Raw genomic sequence first — 12,940 nt, forward strand, 5'->3', positions numbered from 1 at the left:
CCAAGAAGTCCCTGAGCAGGCAGGTGGAGAGTCCATCGCCATCCCAGGTGGAGTGGACTCCTGGCAGGACAGAGCTAAGTGAGGAGGAGCACCAGTTAGCAGGCGGAGGAGGCAGCAGAGCAGGGGCTGTGAGGCAAGGACAGCTGTGCCTCCCTCTGGCCCCATGAGCCCTGCTTTCAGTGCAGTGGCTGATGCTGAAGACATATATCCCACATCAAGTGTCCAACAGTTGGAGTGCGATGCACCAAAATGGCTAAGGTGGTCATCTCTGAATGGTGTGATCATGAAGAAAGTTTTCTTCCTTGTAAAGGGAGTTATCTTCCTAGTGTTACAGAAATGGTGTGTACTTGCCTGATTTATTGGTCAATGTTAGATGCTTTGTACAACTGAACAGGGTAGTCTTGAAGATAGTAGCAGTCAAATATATGAAAACACCATAGACCTGATAAAAATGATGAGGTCATAGAGGCGGGTCAAAATCTGATGTCTGTTGCTCCTCTTTCAAGGCCAGAAAAGAGCTACAGATTTTACATATTAATCCATTCTGCCAACGATGCTTTCATGGCTACTGGAGGGCGGAGTAGTGTAGGAGACAAGTATTCTGAGCAGATTCCAGTCTGGAGGACACCTCCTCTCATCAGTATAGGTTAATGGACCAAGAACAAGCAATGATCAGTCTCTATTTTCTGTCCTCAGGAATATTTTGTTTCTCCATCTTATTTATTAATGAAAATTTCCTTCCCAGGACGATGTCACATACCACCATAGAGTCCTTTACAGTCTAGTATGATGAACCGTGTAAAGTTGGGCAGTGCAGCCTGTGCCACAGGACACAACCACAGCACCCCCTGTGAAGAGCTCGCCACAATGCATACACCTAGATAAGTCTTTCCTGAGCAACCCAGTTCTCTCCTTCCACTTTATGTGATTTTGTATTGGCCCCATTTTTATACTTCCCTAAGCTGTCTTATCTTGTATGTGTTCTTATTTGTACTTGTTTACACATCTTTTCTTGCTTCTATGCAACTGGAAAATTTGAGGCCAGGTAATATGACATGTTTTTTAATCCCTGGAAGCACCTGTCTCAAGGCCGTGTCCACTGTGGAGTTAAAAAGGCAACAATAACAGTTTAAATAAAAACCAACAATAATACTGACAGATAACATTTATTGAGCTCTCACTACATACCAAGTACAAACTGTTCTGAATGGATTATTTTACTTAACCCTAATAATAACTGTATGCATTAGAGACTATATAATCTTATTTTATAAAGAAGAAAACCAGAACCCATTAAGGTTAAGTAATGTCCTATCAAATTATTAATATGATTTTGAATTTAAAAATTTCCATCTCTTGGACATATTACATCCTTTGGAGCCTATAATTTCATTTAAGTAAATGCAGTTTACTAAACTATGAGTTTATTGATTGTAGGAGCCTTAATTATTGTTTGAATCTACAAAGTGGTATACTTTATATGTACTTAATTGGAGAATAATGTGTGAATGAGTAAAAGAAGGCTAGATTATTTCAGCTGTGCAATTGACCCCACTTCTGAATGGCTTGCAGAGGTAGCCTGCTCCAAAGCCACATTGCTTGAAGCAAATGGTCACAGGATTAGAACCAAGACCCTTTAACCCCCAATTAAGGACACCTTTCCTTCCACCCCTCCATCTAATTGTTCACAAAAAGGACACTTTGCTGTATGTTACATGAAACTGGAGAAGGCAAGACTACAGAGCATTGGTCTCTTCGGGAAACTCCCACTAAAACTCTTCACGGAAACCTTCTGCATCTGCTTAGTCACCTCTGCCCAGAACCGGGGACCCACATTGATTCTTCGAGGGAGCTCTCAAGTTTCCTTCTGCCTCAATCTGACACACATGACAAAGGAGCCCCACTCTGCCTGGGCTGAGTGGTTTGGGCACTGGGAAAGTGATGATTCAGCAGGCTTCCTGGTACCAGAAGGAGACCCACTGTGCTCAGACCTGATGAGTCAGTTGTCCCTACAAGCCATCTGGAAGTGGCTGTGCTGACTGGTCCACTGCCTGGAGCTACACCCACATGCCATGGCAAACTGAATGTCTGGACTCACAAAGTGACTATTCCTGGGAAGGTGGGGCCCACAAGCCCAGTGTGGAGTGATGGAACGTCTAAACCCAGGTCATCTTTATTGTTGCTTTCCGCTGATCCAAGTACATAGCAGGCTCCTATCATCTTACAGGGCACTCTCAGAGCAGAGCCTACTTTCTAAGATCCAAAGAAACCGAAGTGTGAATGTAAGACAGTCCTGTTAAAGTAACCAGAGTCACTCATGCTAAGCCCTACATCAGCGACCAAAACTTACTTAAATGTCTATGCTCAGCAATCCCAGAAAAGAAAGGCCTAGGTCAACCCATTTGTGCTTGCCTGCTCAGAACAAGTAACCCCACAGACCTCTAAGACTTCCCTTTGCTCCATATAAGGAAAGTCACCCTGTTTCAACCAGTCAGCAAACACTGGGCATAACTTCCTTTCTCCTGCTCACGTTGGTCTATAAAAATCTCTCACCTTGCACAGCTCTTCGGAGCGCTTTCTCTCTGCCAGATGAGATGCTGCCTGGTTCATGAATTGCTAATGAAAGTCGACTAGATCCGTAGATTGTGGACATTTTCCTTTTGACAGTTTATATAGACTAGAGTCAGAAGTTATCCTCCATCCTCCCATAGTGAAGACTAGATGACTCTGAGAGCTTAAGCTGTAAGCCCCATGTCAGGACTTGGGCATGCAGACTTGTCACCTACTGCCCACTGAAACAGGAATTTTTAGGGGTGAAAGGACAGGTTTAGGAAATTTTAGACATTTTAAAGAAGTTAAGGGGACCGTGGAGGAAGCACAGGGCTGCAGAGCAGCAGAAGGTGTATTTCCATAGAATGGGGGAGCTGAAAAGCTGCAACAGGTACATTTCCATAGGATGAGGGAGCTGGGAACAGAAAAAGGTCTATATTTACAAAATAAAGAGAAGGAAGCCCTTCATAAAGAAGGAGAAGAAGAAAGAAAACAATAAGGAAGGAGGGGGCAGAGAACCTCACATGTCCCAGGTGAGGTTCGACCTTTGAGGTCAGAAGTTACCATAGAACCAGTCCAAGGGAATAGTGACCAATCAGAGGGGATCTCAAGGCACCAAGATCTGCAGCCTTTACAAGCCATGGAAACGGGCTCGGTGGGACGCTTTCCCCCTCCCCATATGGGAGTCTGTACTTGTTCTTCAATAAATCTCTATTTTTGCTATACCACCTTCTGTCCATGGATTCATTCTTTGACTCCGATGGACAAAGAATCAGGGAACACCACCTGTTCCAGTCCCAAAATCACGTATCACCACCATGGGGATCCTGGGTGCTGGGTGCTGATGTGGGGAGCAGGCACCATGAGGTCTGACATCTTCTTACTCGGCACGTTTCTTGGATTCTGCTCTGCATCCATGCTCTGGAGCTGCTCTCGCTTTGGCCAGTGATGGAATCAGGATCTTGTTGATAACTGGGGTTGGCATGGTGCTCCTAAGAGGAGAGACCTGGAAAGTATCTGCCTGAATCCTTGGCTAGCTCATGGTCCTAGAGTTCCATCTAGCTTTGCTCTGAGGCTAGGGAGGGAACCTGGCCTACGTGGGTGTGTGCAGTAAGGATGAGGAAACAGGACAAGAGTTCACAGGTTGATCCTGTGCTTGCAGGGAAAGGGGACTGGTTCTGAAGTAATTGCATTAGAAATTGCCAAGAAGATCATGGGGCTGCTGGGAGGCTGACCTCTGCTCTCCAGGGCAGGGCTGGCAGCAGCAGGAGGCAGGGTGCAGAAATGTGCCTTCAGCAATATCTACCCTGGCTGCTGCTGCTTCCTCCTCTGAAGGCCACATGCTCGTGGTCCTGGCCACAGTTTGCTCCTCTCACAACCTTGCTCAGGAGCCCTGCCCGCTATCCACCTGTGATCTCGATGCACGCTGAATGCTGTGAGGGCTCCATTAACCTGGCAGCTATATGCCTTAGATATTTTTTTAAAAAACTAAGATCAAAGCACTTTGTAAGTTTGATTCTCATGTGTACATGTTTTCCTGAGTGGAATTAACTACAGATTCTTAGGGGGGGATGAAGGTGGTGGAGAGATAGATTTTTGACATAGCAGGGCTGATGATGCAGCCTGGGGCCACAGTGAAGACACTGGTCAGAGCTGCCACTGGGCCTCTCAGTGCAAGGCCTGGTTCCGTCGCCCCAAATGCATATAATTAGGAGTTTTAGTATTAGTTTTTAATTAATTGGCAAAGATTCACATTTCGGATCAACTCTGCATTGCCTAAGGGAGAATCGAACACACACCCACGCTTCCAATCCTCTGTTAATTGGGATTTCCCTAAATACAGCACACAGTCAGCAGTGGGGAAGAAGCAAGAGAGAGAGAAAGGGTGTCGGGTGTCAGAGAGAGGGTACCTGCCGGAGGGAAGCTGGTTTCCTGCGCCCAGTCATTCCAAAGATATCAGGAGCAGCAAATTAAACGATCCTTCAGCAAGAATTTTGACAGAAAAATTTCATTAGGGATTTAAATCTCTATGGAAGCTCAAGTTGCTGCATTAAGATATGAAAATTGTGCAAATATTGTTCCTTAGACTGATGTTGCTGCAGGTCATTGAGTCTCAGTCAATGAAATTTAGAGTGATAAATGCCATATTGAAAATAACTAGAGGAAGGAGGGGGCGAGGGAAGGAAGAAAAGAGGCCTGCATTGGGAGCTCAGGCCCTCGAGTTATTTGGATTGGAAGGTAGACTCCAGCATTAACCAGCTGTGTAACCTTGGGCAAGTCTGTTTAACATCTCTGAGGCCTAATTTCCTCATTTATAAAATGTGAACTATTGTCAGAAACTCTCTGCTAGACCATGATTGTGAGGGTTTTAATGAGATAATCCAGGTAAAGTTCTCTAGCACAGTGCCTGGCACTTGTAAATCCTACACATACTAGTCCTATATAATAAAGAAGTAATATGCAAATGGGTGTCACACTGTGAAGCATAATGACTGACCGTGTAACGACCAGATCATGGATCAGCAGGAGGTTGGGGCAGTGAGCTACAAGCTGGCAGTGGAGACCTACAGGAGGGGGCAGGGCAGCAAGCTATTGGGGGTGGGGGGGCGGGGGGAGCTACAGGAGGGCAGGGCAGCGGGCGGAGAGCTACTGGAGGGCAGCAGCAAGCTACTGGCGCATGGATTTGTGCGCAGGGCTACTAGTATGATTATAATACAGAAAGTGGGCTAATGTTTATCTGGCACTGACTTCTTCACAGTCTCAGTGATATCAACCTACCAGTACCATTATTACTATTTTTAATGTTTATTTATTGATTTTAGAGAGAAGGAGAGAGAGAGTGGCATTGATTTGGTGTTCCCCTTATTTAAGGCATTCATTGGCTGATTCTTGTATGTGTCCCTGACCAGGGATTGAATGGAAACCTTGGCAAATCGGGAAGACACTAGGACTAACTGAGCTACTTGGTCCAGCCAGGGGGGTCTTGGAGCCTGAATCCTGTTTGTACACCTTTGTACTAACAGAATCTGACTGATTAGATGGCTGTTGGTGGATGTTTAGAAAATATTTGTGAAATGAATTAATAATTGCATAAATAAATGGATGATGCATGAATGAACGGAAGGTATAATGTTTTTCTCAATTAAACTGTGCCTCAAGGATTCATCCACAGGTTTCTCAATGTTCGTTTGTTTATATTTTGTTTCAAGGCATTCTCACAGTTTTATTCCCATTATCATGTGCCATTTTATAGAAAACAGGAGAAAAGAGAAAAAAATTCCATATACTTACATAGTCCAAACACTTAAAGTCCCCCTTTTGCATTTTAGGGTATGTGTGTTTTCATCATTTTACCAAAGGATGTTCCTGCTGCAATCTTATATGAAAATAATTTCCATCTTGCTGTTTCACTTAGTAAGATTATTTCATACAGCTATTATTTTAATGATAATTTAATAGAACATGATAGATGTGCCATATTATGTTTTACTTAAATATACTCTTGCTGATTTTTAGACCGTGCCCATTGTTTCACTATTATGAATATTGTTGCACTACTTATTTTCATGTATATATGACATAGGTTTTCAGGGTCACTGTCTGTACTTGGATCGCTTTTCTTTGAGGAGCATACAGTATTTACAAGGAACCTCACCTTCAACCACTGAAGTGATGCACTATGATATCCAATTGGATGGCAAGAGTTTAATTATTGTTTAAAAGGGATTATGTTCACCATTTTATACTACATTCAAACCCTTTTCCAGAACACTGTACTTGATAGATATTCCACAGCTATATATGAAAAGAAAAAGAAAAGGAAGAAGAAGAAGGGAGAAGGAAGAAAGGGAGAGATGGGGGAGAGAAGGAAGGTAGAGGCGAAAGGGAATAATGAAGAAAGAGAAGGAAGTAAAGGGAAAACATAAGGGAAGGAAAAACGAGGGAAGAGAAAGAAGAAAGGGAAGAAAGCATAACAAAGAAGGGAACTAGGTAAATCAGAGAGAATGACAAAGAAAAGAAAGAAAAAGATAAAGAAAGAATCAGAAAGCTCATTCTTCTGTGTAAACTTGCTAATAATTCCAAATACATGTCTCTATCCACAACCATACTTTCCAGGCATCAGCTTGGCATGTGACCAAATCACAGGAGAAAAAAGATACAACATACTCTAGTATCTGCCCCTATCTGGGCAATTCCTAGAGAGCAGGGCCTCGCATTTCACAGAACAGAGAATCCATGGCTTGCTTTGTTGCTAGGTTTTAGGCAACCTTCTTCCCTCCGCCCTCCCCCCTCCCCCCTTCTCAAGGAGAGCTAAATTTATGAAGAAGAATAGTAGATACTGTATGGTGACTTACCTTACCAAGGTAAAACACAGTTAAATTAAAGAAAAATTTCCCCTTTAAAAATTTTTACATTTTCTTGATGAAACACAGCTAGAAATTCAGGGGCAAAATGAAAATATGCATTTTGAAAAGATGTTAAAAGATGGTTAGACACATTCATTGTGCAGCAACATGCACACTAGCAGATAGGGCGACCTCTGTCTGTTGTCAATACGCAATGCTTCGCTCAAGTTTATGTTATGCATGATTGGTAATCAGAAAACCGTAACATTGCCTTTACGATTGGAAATGCCTGTCATTATCTTCACTGAACTAAATTGCTGATTGAATAAAAGTTCTCTTGCCTTAGAAGTGACTCAGTTATAGCAGTCATTGCAACATCAGAAGATTATTTACACATAGAGTAAAAATTCCACATTTGACTAGAATTGGGCATAATGGTACAGAACATTACTTTTAACTTCATGTAGGAAAATAAACCAATGGCTCACAATATTTCTACTTTTAACTTCACATAGAAAAAGAAACTCATGACTAGACATATTTCTTAGTGGGAAATTGTCTTCATTCATTCATGAAAAAATATTAGTAGTAAAGTAATCACTGATATGCAAATAGTGTTGCTAAAAATGGGGTTTCTCTGTTTGAAAACTTGTTATATAATTTGATATGCATATTTCCATATTTCAATAAGTCAGATAAAAGGTTAATAGATTTAATATTATCACAAATTACTAGCCAGAGGTCGGTACTTTAGCTTCTACAAATTCTTTTGGATAAATAATAAGTGCTCTTCTTTTTCTATATCCTCTCTTTCCTAATGGGGTGGTAGTGGATGGCGGAAACTGAAAGCCAAGGCAGACAGCTTCCATGAAGTCCCCAGGGCGGTTAGTTGGCAGTGGAGTTGAATGTGAAGACCAGGCCCCATCCAGAAGACACGGACCTAGACCTGGTTAGTTCTGAGCGAGCTTTGAACATTAACCCTGTCATCAGCACCCACCCTGGCAGCTTGCAGAGTCACACGAATGCAACGCAGCCTTCAGCTGAGTTAGCAACCATTGCTCAGAGTCCGGGCTGCCTAAATATTGTGTGAGAGAAGAAAAACGCTTGACCTACTTGGATCCGATAAGATGGAGTCAGTTTTCGGCAGAAATTGATCACAACGGACTCCTTGATAGCCTTCTTTGCACCTGAGAAAAGGGGATAAATAATAAACATATGCAAGTGGCTGTGAAAGTTCAAAATTTCAACAAGCAAAATGGCCACTAATTACATAAAATAGATAAATGTGAGAATAGAACATTCATGCTTTTGTACAATTTGATTTAGTATGTCTGTAACATCAACAGGCAGATTTTAGTCTATTTCTGTGCAAAAAACAAACAAAAATTCCCAGCATGTCTTTGCTTTCATAATTTTATATATAATACCTACTGCACAAATTGAATACTTTTTAAGATGACCCTCATAGCAATCTCAGCAGTGGTAGCCCTCATGTCAGAGTACTGGACGCAGGCATGCTTTTCTCTATGCAACACACTGTCTCTAAGAGGCTGCGGTGCCCTTTCAGAAGCATCGCTTTCCAAGTGTCATTTTTCTAATAAAAAACATTTTCTCATGTAATTTTCAATATCATCAATAGGTTTTGGCGACTGTTTATTTTTCTTGTGTTTTATTAGTTCCTTTGCGAATTTTTAACTTTTTTTTAAGTTAGCTATGCTTCAAGTCCCTGTGGCCTGATTGGCCAGCGTAACATCTTTCACATCTGCCAAGATATCTATGTGCAAGGTCTCTGTGAATTTCCCATAAATGCCCATTTTTCTCTCCTCATTTTCTCTTTTGAGTTCAGCAAACATGTGCAAAGTGCCTGCTTTCTGCCAGGCATTGCACAAGGCACCTTTCCTGAGGTGGGCGGGATTTGGAGGGGAGGAATTTGCCTGCAAGCACCAGCAATGAGCATCACTCTGCCCTGCTGGTCCTCAGTGAGTCTTCACACCACTCCCTCCAGCAGGGCTGCTGGCTGCCGTGGACAGCATCAGCTCATCAGCATCAGCTCATCAGCAGCAGGTCAAGGAACAAGTACAGTCCAGGTGGGCCCCAAACCCCTGCTTTGGAACAGTATCCATAGGGGGATGTGGCCTTTAGTAGTGGACTTGAAACTTAACCTGCCATGCCCCAGGTAAGCAGGGAGTCACCCATTGTTGCTGATGAATGAATGTCTCCTATAGACAGAGGAGGAAATTATGCTGTGGGCATAAAAATCAGACTTACCAGAACAATCCTCTGCTTGTTAGAAATCTATTGAATAGATTTGACAAAAGAATGGAAAGGGACCGACCATTCTGTCTCAGGTGGGACTGTGAATTCTTTCTCTAGAATATGCTTCGTTTTCGGTGTAATAAACTATTAGATGAAATCTATTGCAACTGCAACAGCAACATTAAAAGGCACCTGGTCATTTTTCTACCTCTCACAGTGGGTCACATCAGAATTCAGGTGATGGGCAGGCTCTCTTTAGCACCCTTTTAAGCCTGGTGCCCAGAGTGTAGTTGGCTGTTTTCCTTGTACACTGAGAACAAAGACTTCTGATATAAGAACACCCTTGATACTCAATAGGCTATTGAAAAAAAGTTGCTTAAGCAGCCACATATTTTCATAACCTCTTTAAAAATTCATTCATTGCCCTTGAAATAAAGTAGGCGTGTCACTGGGTTTACAATGGTAAAAAGTCAGAAAATACTTAGGACTGGAGCAATTTCTGATGAAAAAATAAATACATTTCTGTTCTCTGGAAGCTGGCCTATTATTGTTAGTTCATCTTTATTCAGAAGTACTGGGACCATGGTGTTTTAATTTTCGTTTTCCCATGAGTTACGTTTGGGTGTGTGCTACAGCATGCATTAACTGTTTGAAGGATTTTATTTCCAACAAATGAGGAAGATGTTCAGCACTTTAGTCGTTATAAATTCATTTAATGTGAAACCATATCCTGCTTTCAGAAGAAGTGTTTTTTGTGTGTGTTTTGCTTTGCTTTTTAAGGCTTCTTTGTAACTTACGAGACATTATTCTATTTGTGTGAAAAAGGAAATAAGGACAGATATTTGAAACTGTTCAAGTCTTAAACAAATTTTCCATGAGTTTGATCCCACTCTGAAGAGCTCAGGCCTTGGGGGTATCAGGATGACTGCCCAGTGTGCGCCCCCATCCTGCCTCATGCCCCTGAGCTGTAGATGATAGAGTGTGATGTGTGATGGTGTCAGAGCAGCCCGGCCCAAGCTGGGAGACCCACCAGGCTGAGCGCCCAGACGTGCCAGCCCTAAACATTTGTTACGGAGGCAGTGTCTCTGCTAATCGGTGCTGGGTTTCAGAAATTTCATTTTTAAAATTTCCATTTAATAATCACACATAGCCCGGCCAGTGTGGTTCAGAGGTTGAGCATCAACCTATGAACCAGGAGGACACGGTTTGATTCCTTGTCAGGGAACATGCCTGGGGTTGCAGGCTTGATCCCCAGTAGGGGGCATGCAGGAGGCAGCTGATTGATGACTCTCTCATCCTTCATGTTTCTATCTCTCTCCCCCTCTCCCTTTCTTTCTCTGAAATCAATAAAAAAAAAAACCAACATTTAATATATATATATATATATATATATATATATATATATATATATTTAAAAATCACACATATGTCAACTTGATAAGTTCAGCCCATCCAAATACAAAGACAGAATGTGGCAAACAGGTAATGTCAATGAAGTGGACTAAATTCATGACAATATTAAAGATGTAAAGCAGGTGTCCTCAAACTTTAAACAGGGGGCCAGTTCACTGTCCCTTAGACCGTTGGAGGGCCGGACTATAGTTAAAAAAAAAAAACTATGAACAAATTCCTATGCACACTGCACATATCTTATTTTGAAGTAAAAAAGCAAAACGGGAACAAATACAATATTTGTATTTGCATGTGGCCTGCAGGCCATAGTTTGAGGACCCCTGAGTAAAGCAAAGGAAAAAAGTCTTGAGATGCACTTCTACTTCATAGACTGAGTTTGGCGGACCTTCTGACAGTGTGATAAGCAGCACATCCTTTGAGAAATATCATTGCAAGTTGCTTTTGGTTTTGGTAGATGTTCTGGGAAGTTTGAGAATACTTTTTTTAAAGAGTTTTGTTTTTTTAAAGAGATAGGTATAAGAACAAGATAAATCCATATAGTAAAAAAAATGTTTTTTGTTTGTTCATCTTAATAAAGCATGACCTAATTTAATAAAATTATAAAAGCATATGTGCAATCTTTAATGATCAGTACATGTTTTGTTAATAAAAGCACAGATTTGATCTTAACCAGGTTAATATCCTATTATATTTTTTTACTCTGCATTGCTTTAAAACTGCCCTTAATTGCTCCCCATTCTCTGAATTTCTTTATCCCTGAGAAGCCTTGCACACTGATATTTTATTCAAAATTGCAGTGTTCCCTATGGTTTTTTATGGGTAAGCTTACATTCTATAACTAAATGGCCAAAGAGCAGAGAACAAGCTTAAGATAGGAAATATTATTGGCAGTGAAACAACTACTAAGCAAACACAGTCTGCAAGGACTAAGAGCTTTTACTTTGCAAAAAATATCACTCTTAAATTCTCCGTTTATCAACTCTGAGACGAAGGACTTGTCACTTTGGAAAATAGTTAAGTCCTTGGTAATGTTGCTTGTTTAGTTTATTTCTAAACTTAAAAGACAGTGGAGAAAAGCATAGTTGGGGAGACAATGTCCAAATCAGGGTAGGACAGGTGAGGGGGAGAAGAGGGAACTCTGGTGGAGGAACCCTGAACACAGAGATTGGGTGCTGCAATGAAGTCAGGGGAAGAGCCGGAGACTCTGAGCTCCACAAAGTATCAGCAAAGTACCCTCTCTGGCTGGTGAGCCACAGGGTCACATAAAAAACCAGTATCCTCCCTTTCTACAGGGGTAAGCTGTGTAGTTTCAAACACAGACACCACTTTTTCTACTCCTTACAACCTTCTAACTTGGTCCTCAGTCCCATCCTACCTGTTCAGCTGAACCTAAAATAGCAAGCCACCCCTTTCATTCCTTTTTCCTCCTCTATATTGTCTCTAAGGAAAAGCTTAGCTTTAGTGAAAGGTTTTAAAGGGCAACCCTTGGGCCACAGTGAAGAAGAGAATAAAACTGACAAAGATGGGAAAATACAAGATGCGTAGTTGTTGGTTGTAACTCAGTACTTGTTTTGTCAGTGTGGTAAAGCAGAAGCGATCACCAGGTCACCAGCCTGGATGTGGAGGATGCCAGGAGAAGACTTTGAAACAGCGAGATCATTTGCTGCTGTTTCCATAGAAACCCACATCCCTTGGCCAGCTAGCGGCGATGACCATGGCCATCAGCCCACAAGCTAACTTCACACCATTCCCATCTCTTCTTTTACAGTATGTATCGGTTGGATTATGTCTTGGAACCCATTTTCTGAATAACAAGTAAATTAGAGCTAATAATATTAGTGATTTGACTGAAAATTGAAGAACTCTCACTTGTGACCAACAGCCTCCCTACCTGTCCAGATTATTACTCAATTTATCCCTCTTCCTTCTATTGGGAAAACCAAACTGAATCAAACCAAACCAAAACCACACGAACACCGTTCCACTGAGGAAACTGTACTATCCTCTTAGTCCTCACCTATTGCTTTCCTGGTCACTTACTCACTAAAGGGAGGCATTATCATTGCTTCACTTCCTCTTCTCCATTCCTTCTCTGTCTTCATTGTCAGTCTTGATTACCCACGTGGATGGCCCAGCCAACACCTGGTCTCTTAGCAAGACTTCCTCATCTATATCATGGGTAACAGTGCTGAGTTCATAGTCTTGCTTCTGTGCTTAATATTTGCATGGTGTACTTTAGGCAACTCACTCAATACCCCTATTTCCCAGTATCAACCAAATAAAACGAAAATGATACCAAGAAGGAAAAAAATGAGCAATCACACATGCATTTTGGCCATTTTTGTACCTCGAGGTCTTCATATCTGCAAATTATT

The 12,940-nt window shown here is 41.8% G+C and overlaps 1 protein-coding gene across 1 annotated transcript in view; it reads right to left on the reverse strand.

Moving 5' to 3' along the window:
- NRG3 (neuregulin 3) overlaps nucleotides 1–12,940 on the reverse strand; it is a 1,052,897-nt gene that overhangs the window by 235,498 nt on the left and 804,459 nt on the right. The window contains exon 3 of the mRNA XM_059662180.1: nucleotides 8,010–8,083. Coding sequence (XP_059518163.1) covers nucleotides 8,010–8,083 — 74 coding nt within the window. The remainder of the gene's footprint in view (nucleotides 1–8,009; nucleotides 8,084–12,940) is intronic.

This window comes from Myotis daubentonii, chromosome 13 (assembly GCF_963259705.1).
Source record: "Myotis daubentonii chromosome 13, mMyoDau2.1, whole genome shotgun sequence".
Taxonomy (NCBI): domain Eukaryota; kingdom Metazoa; phylum Chordata; class Mammalia; order Chiroptera; family Vespertilionidae; genus Myotis; species Myotis daubentonii.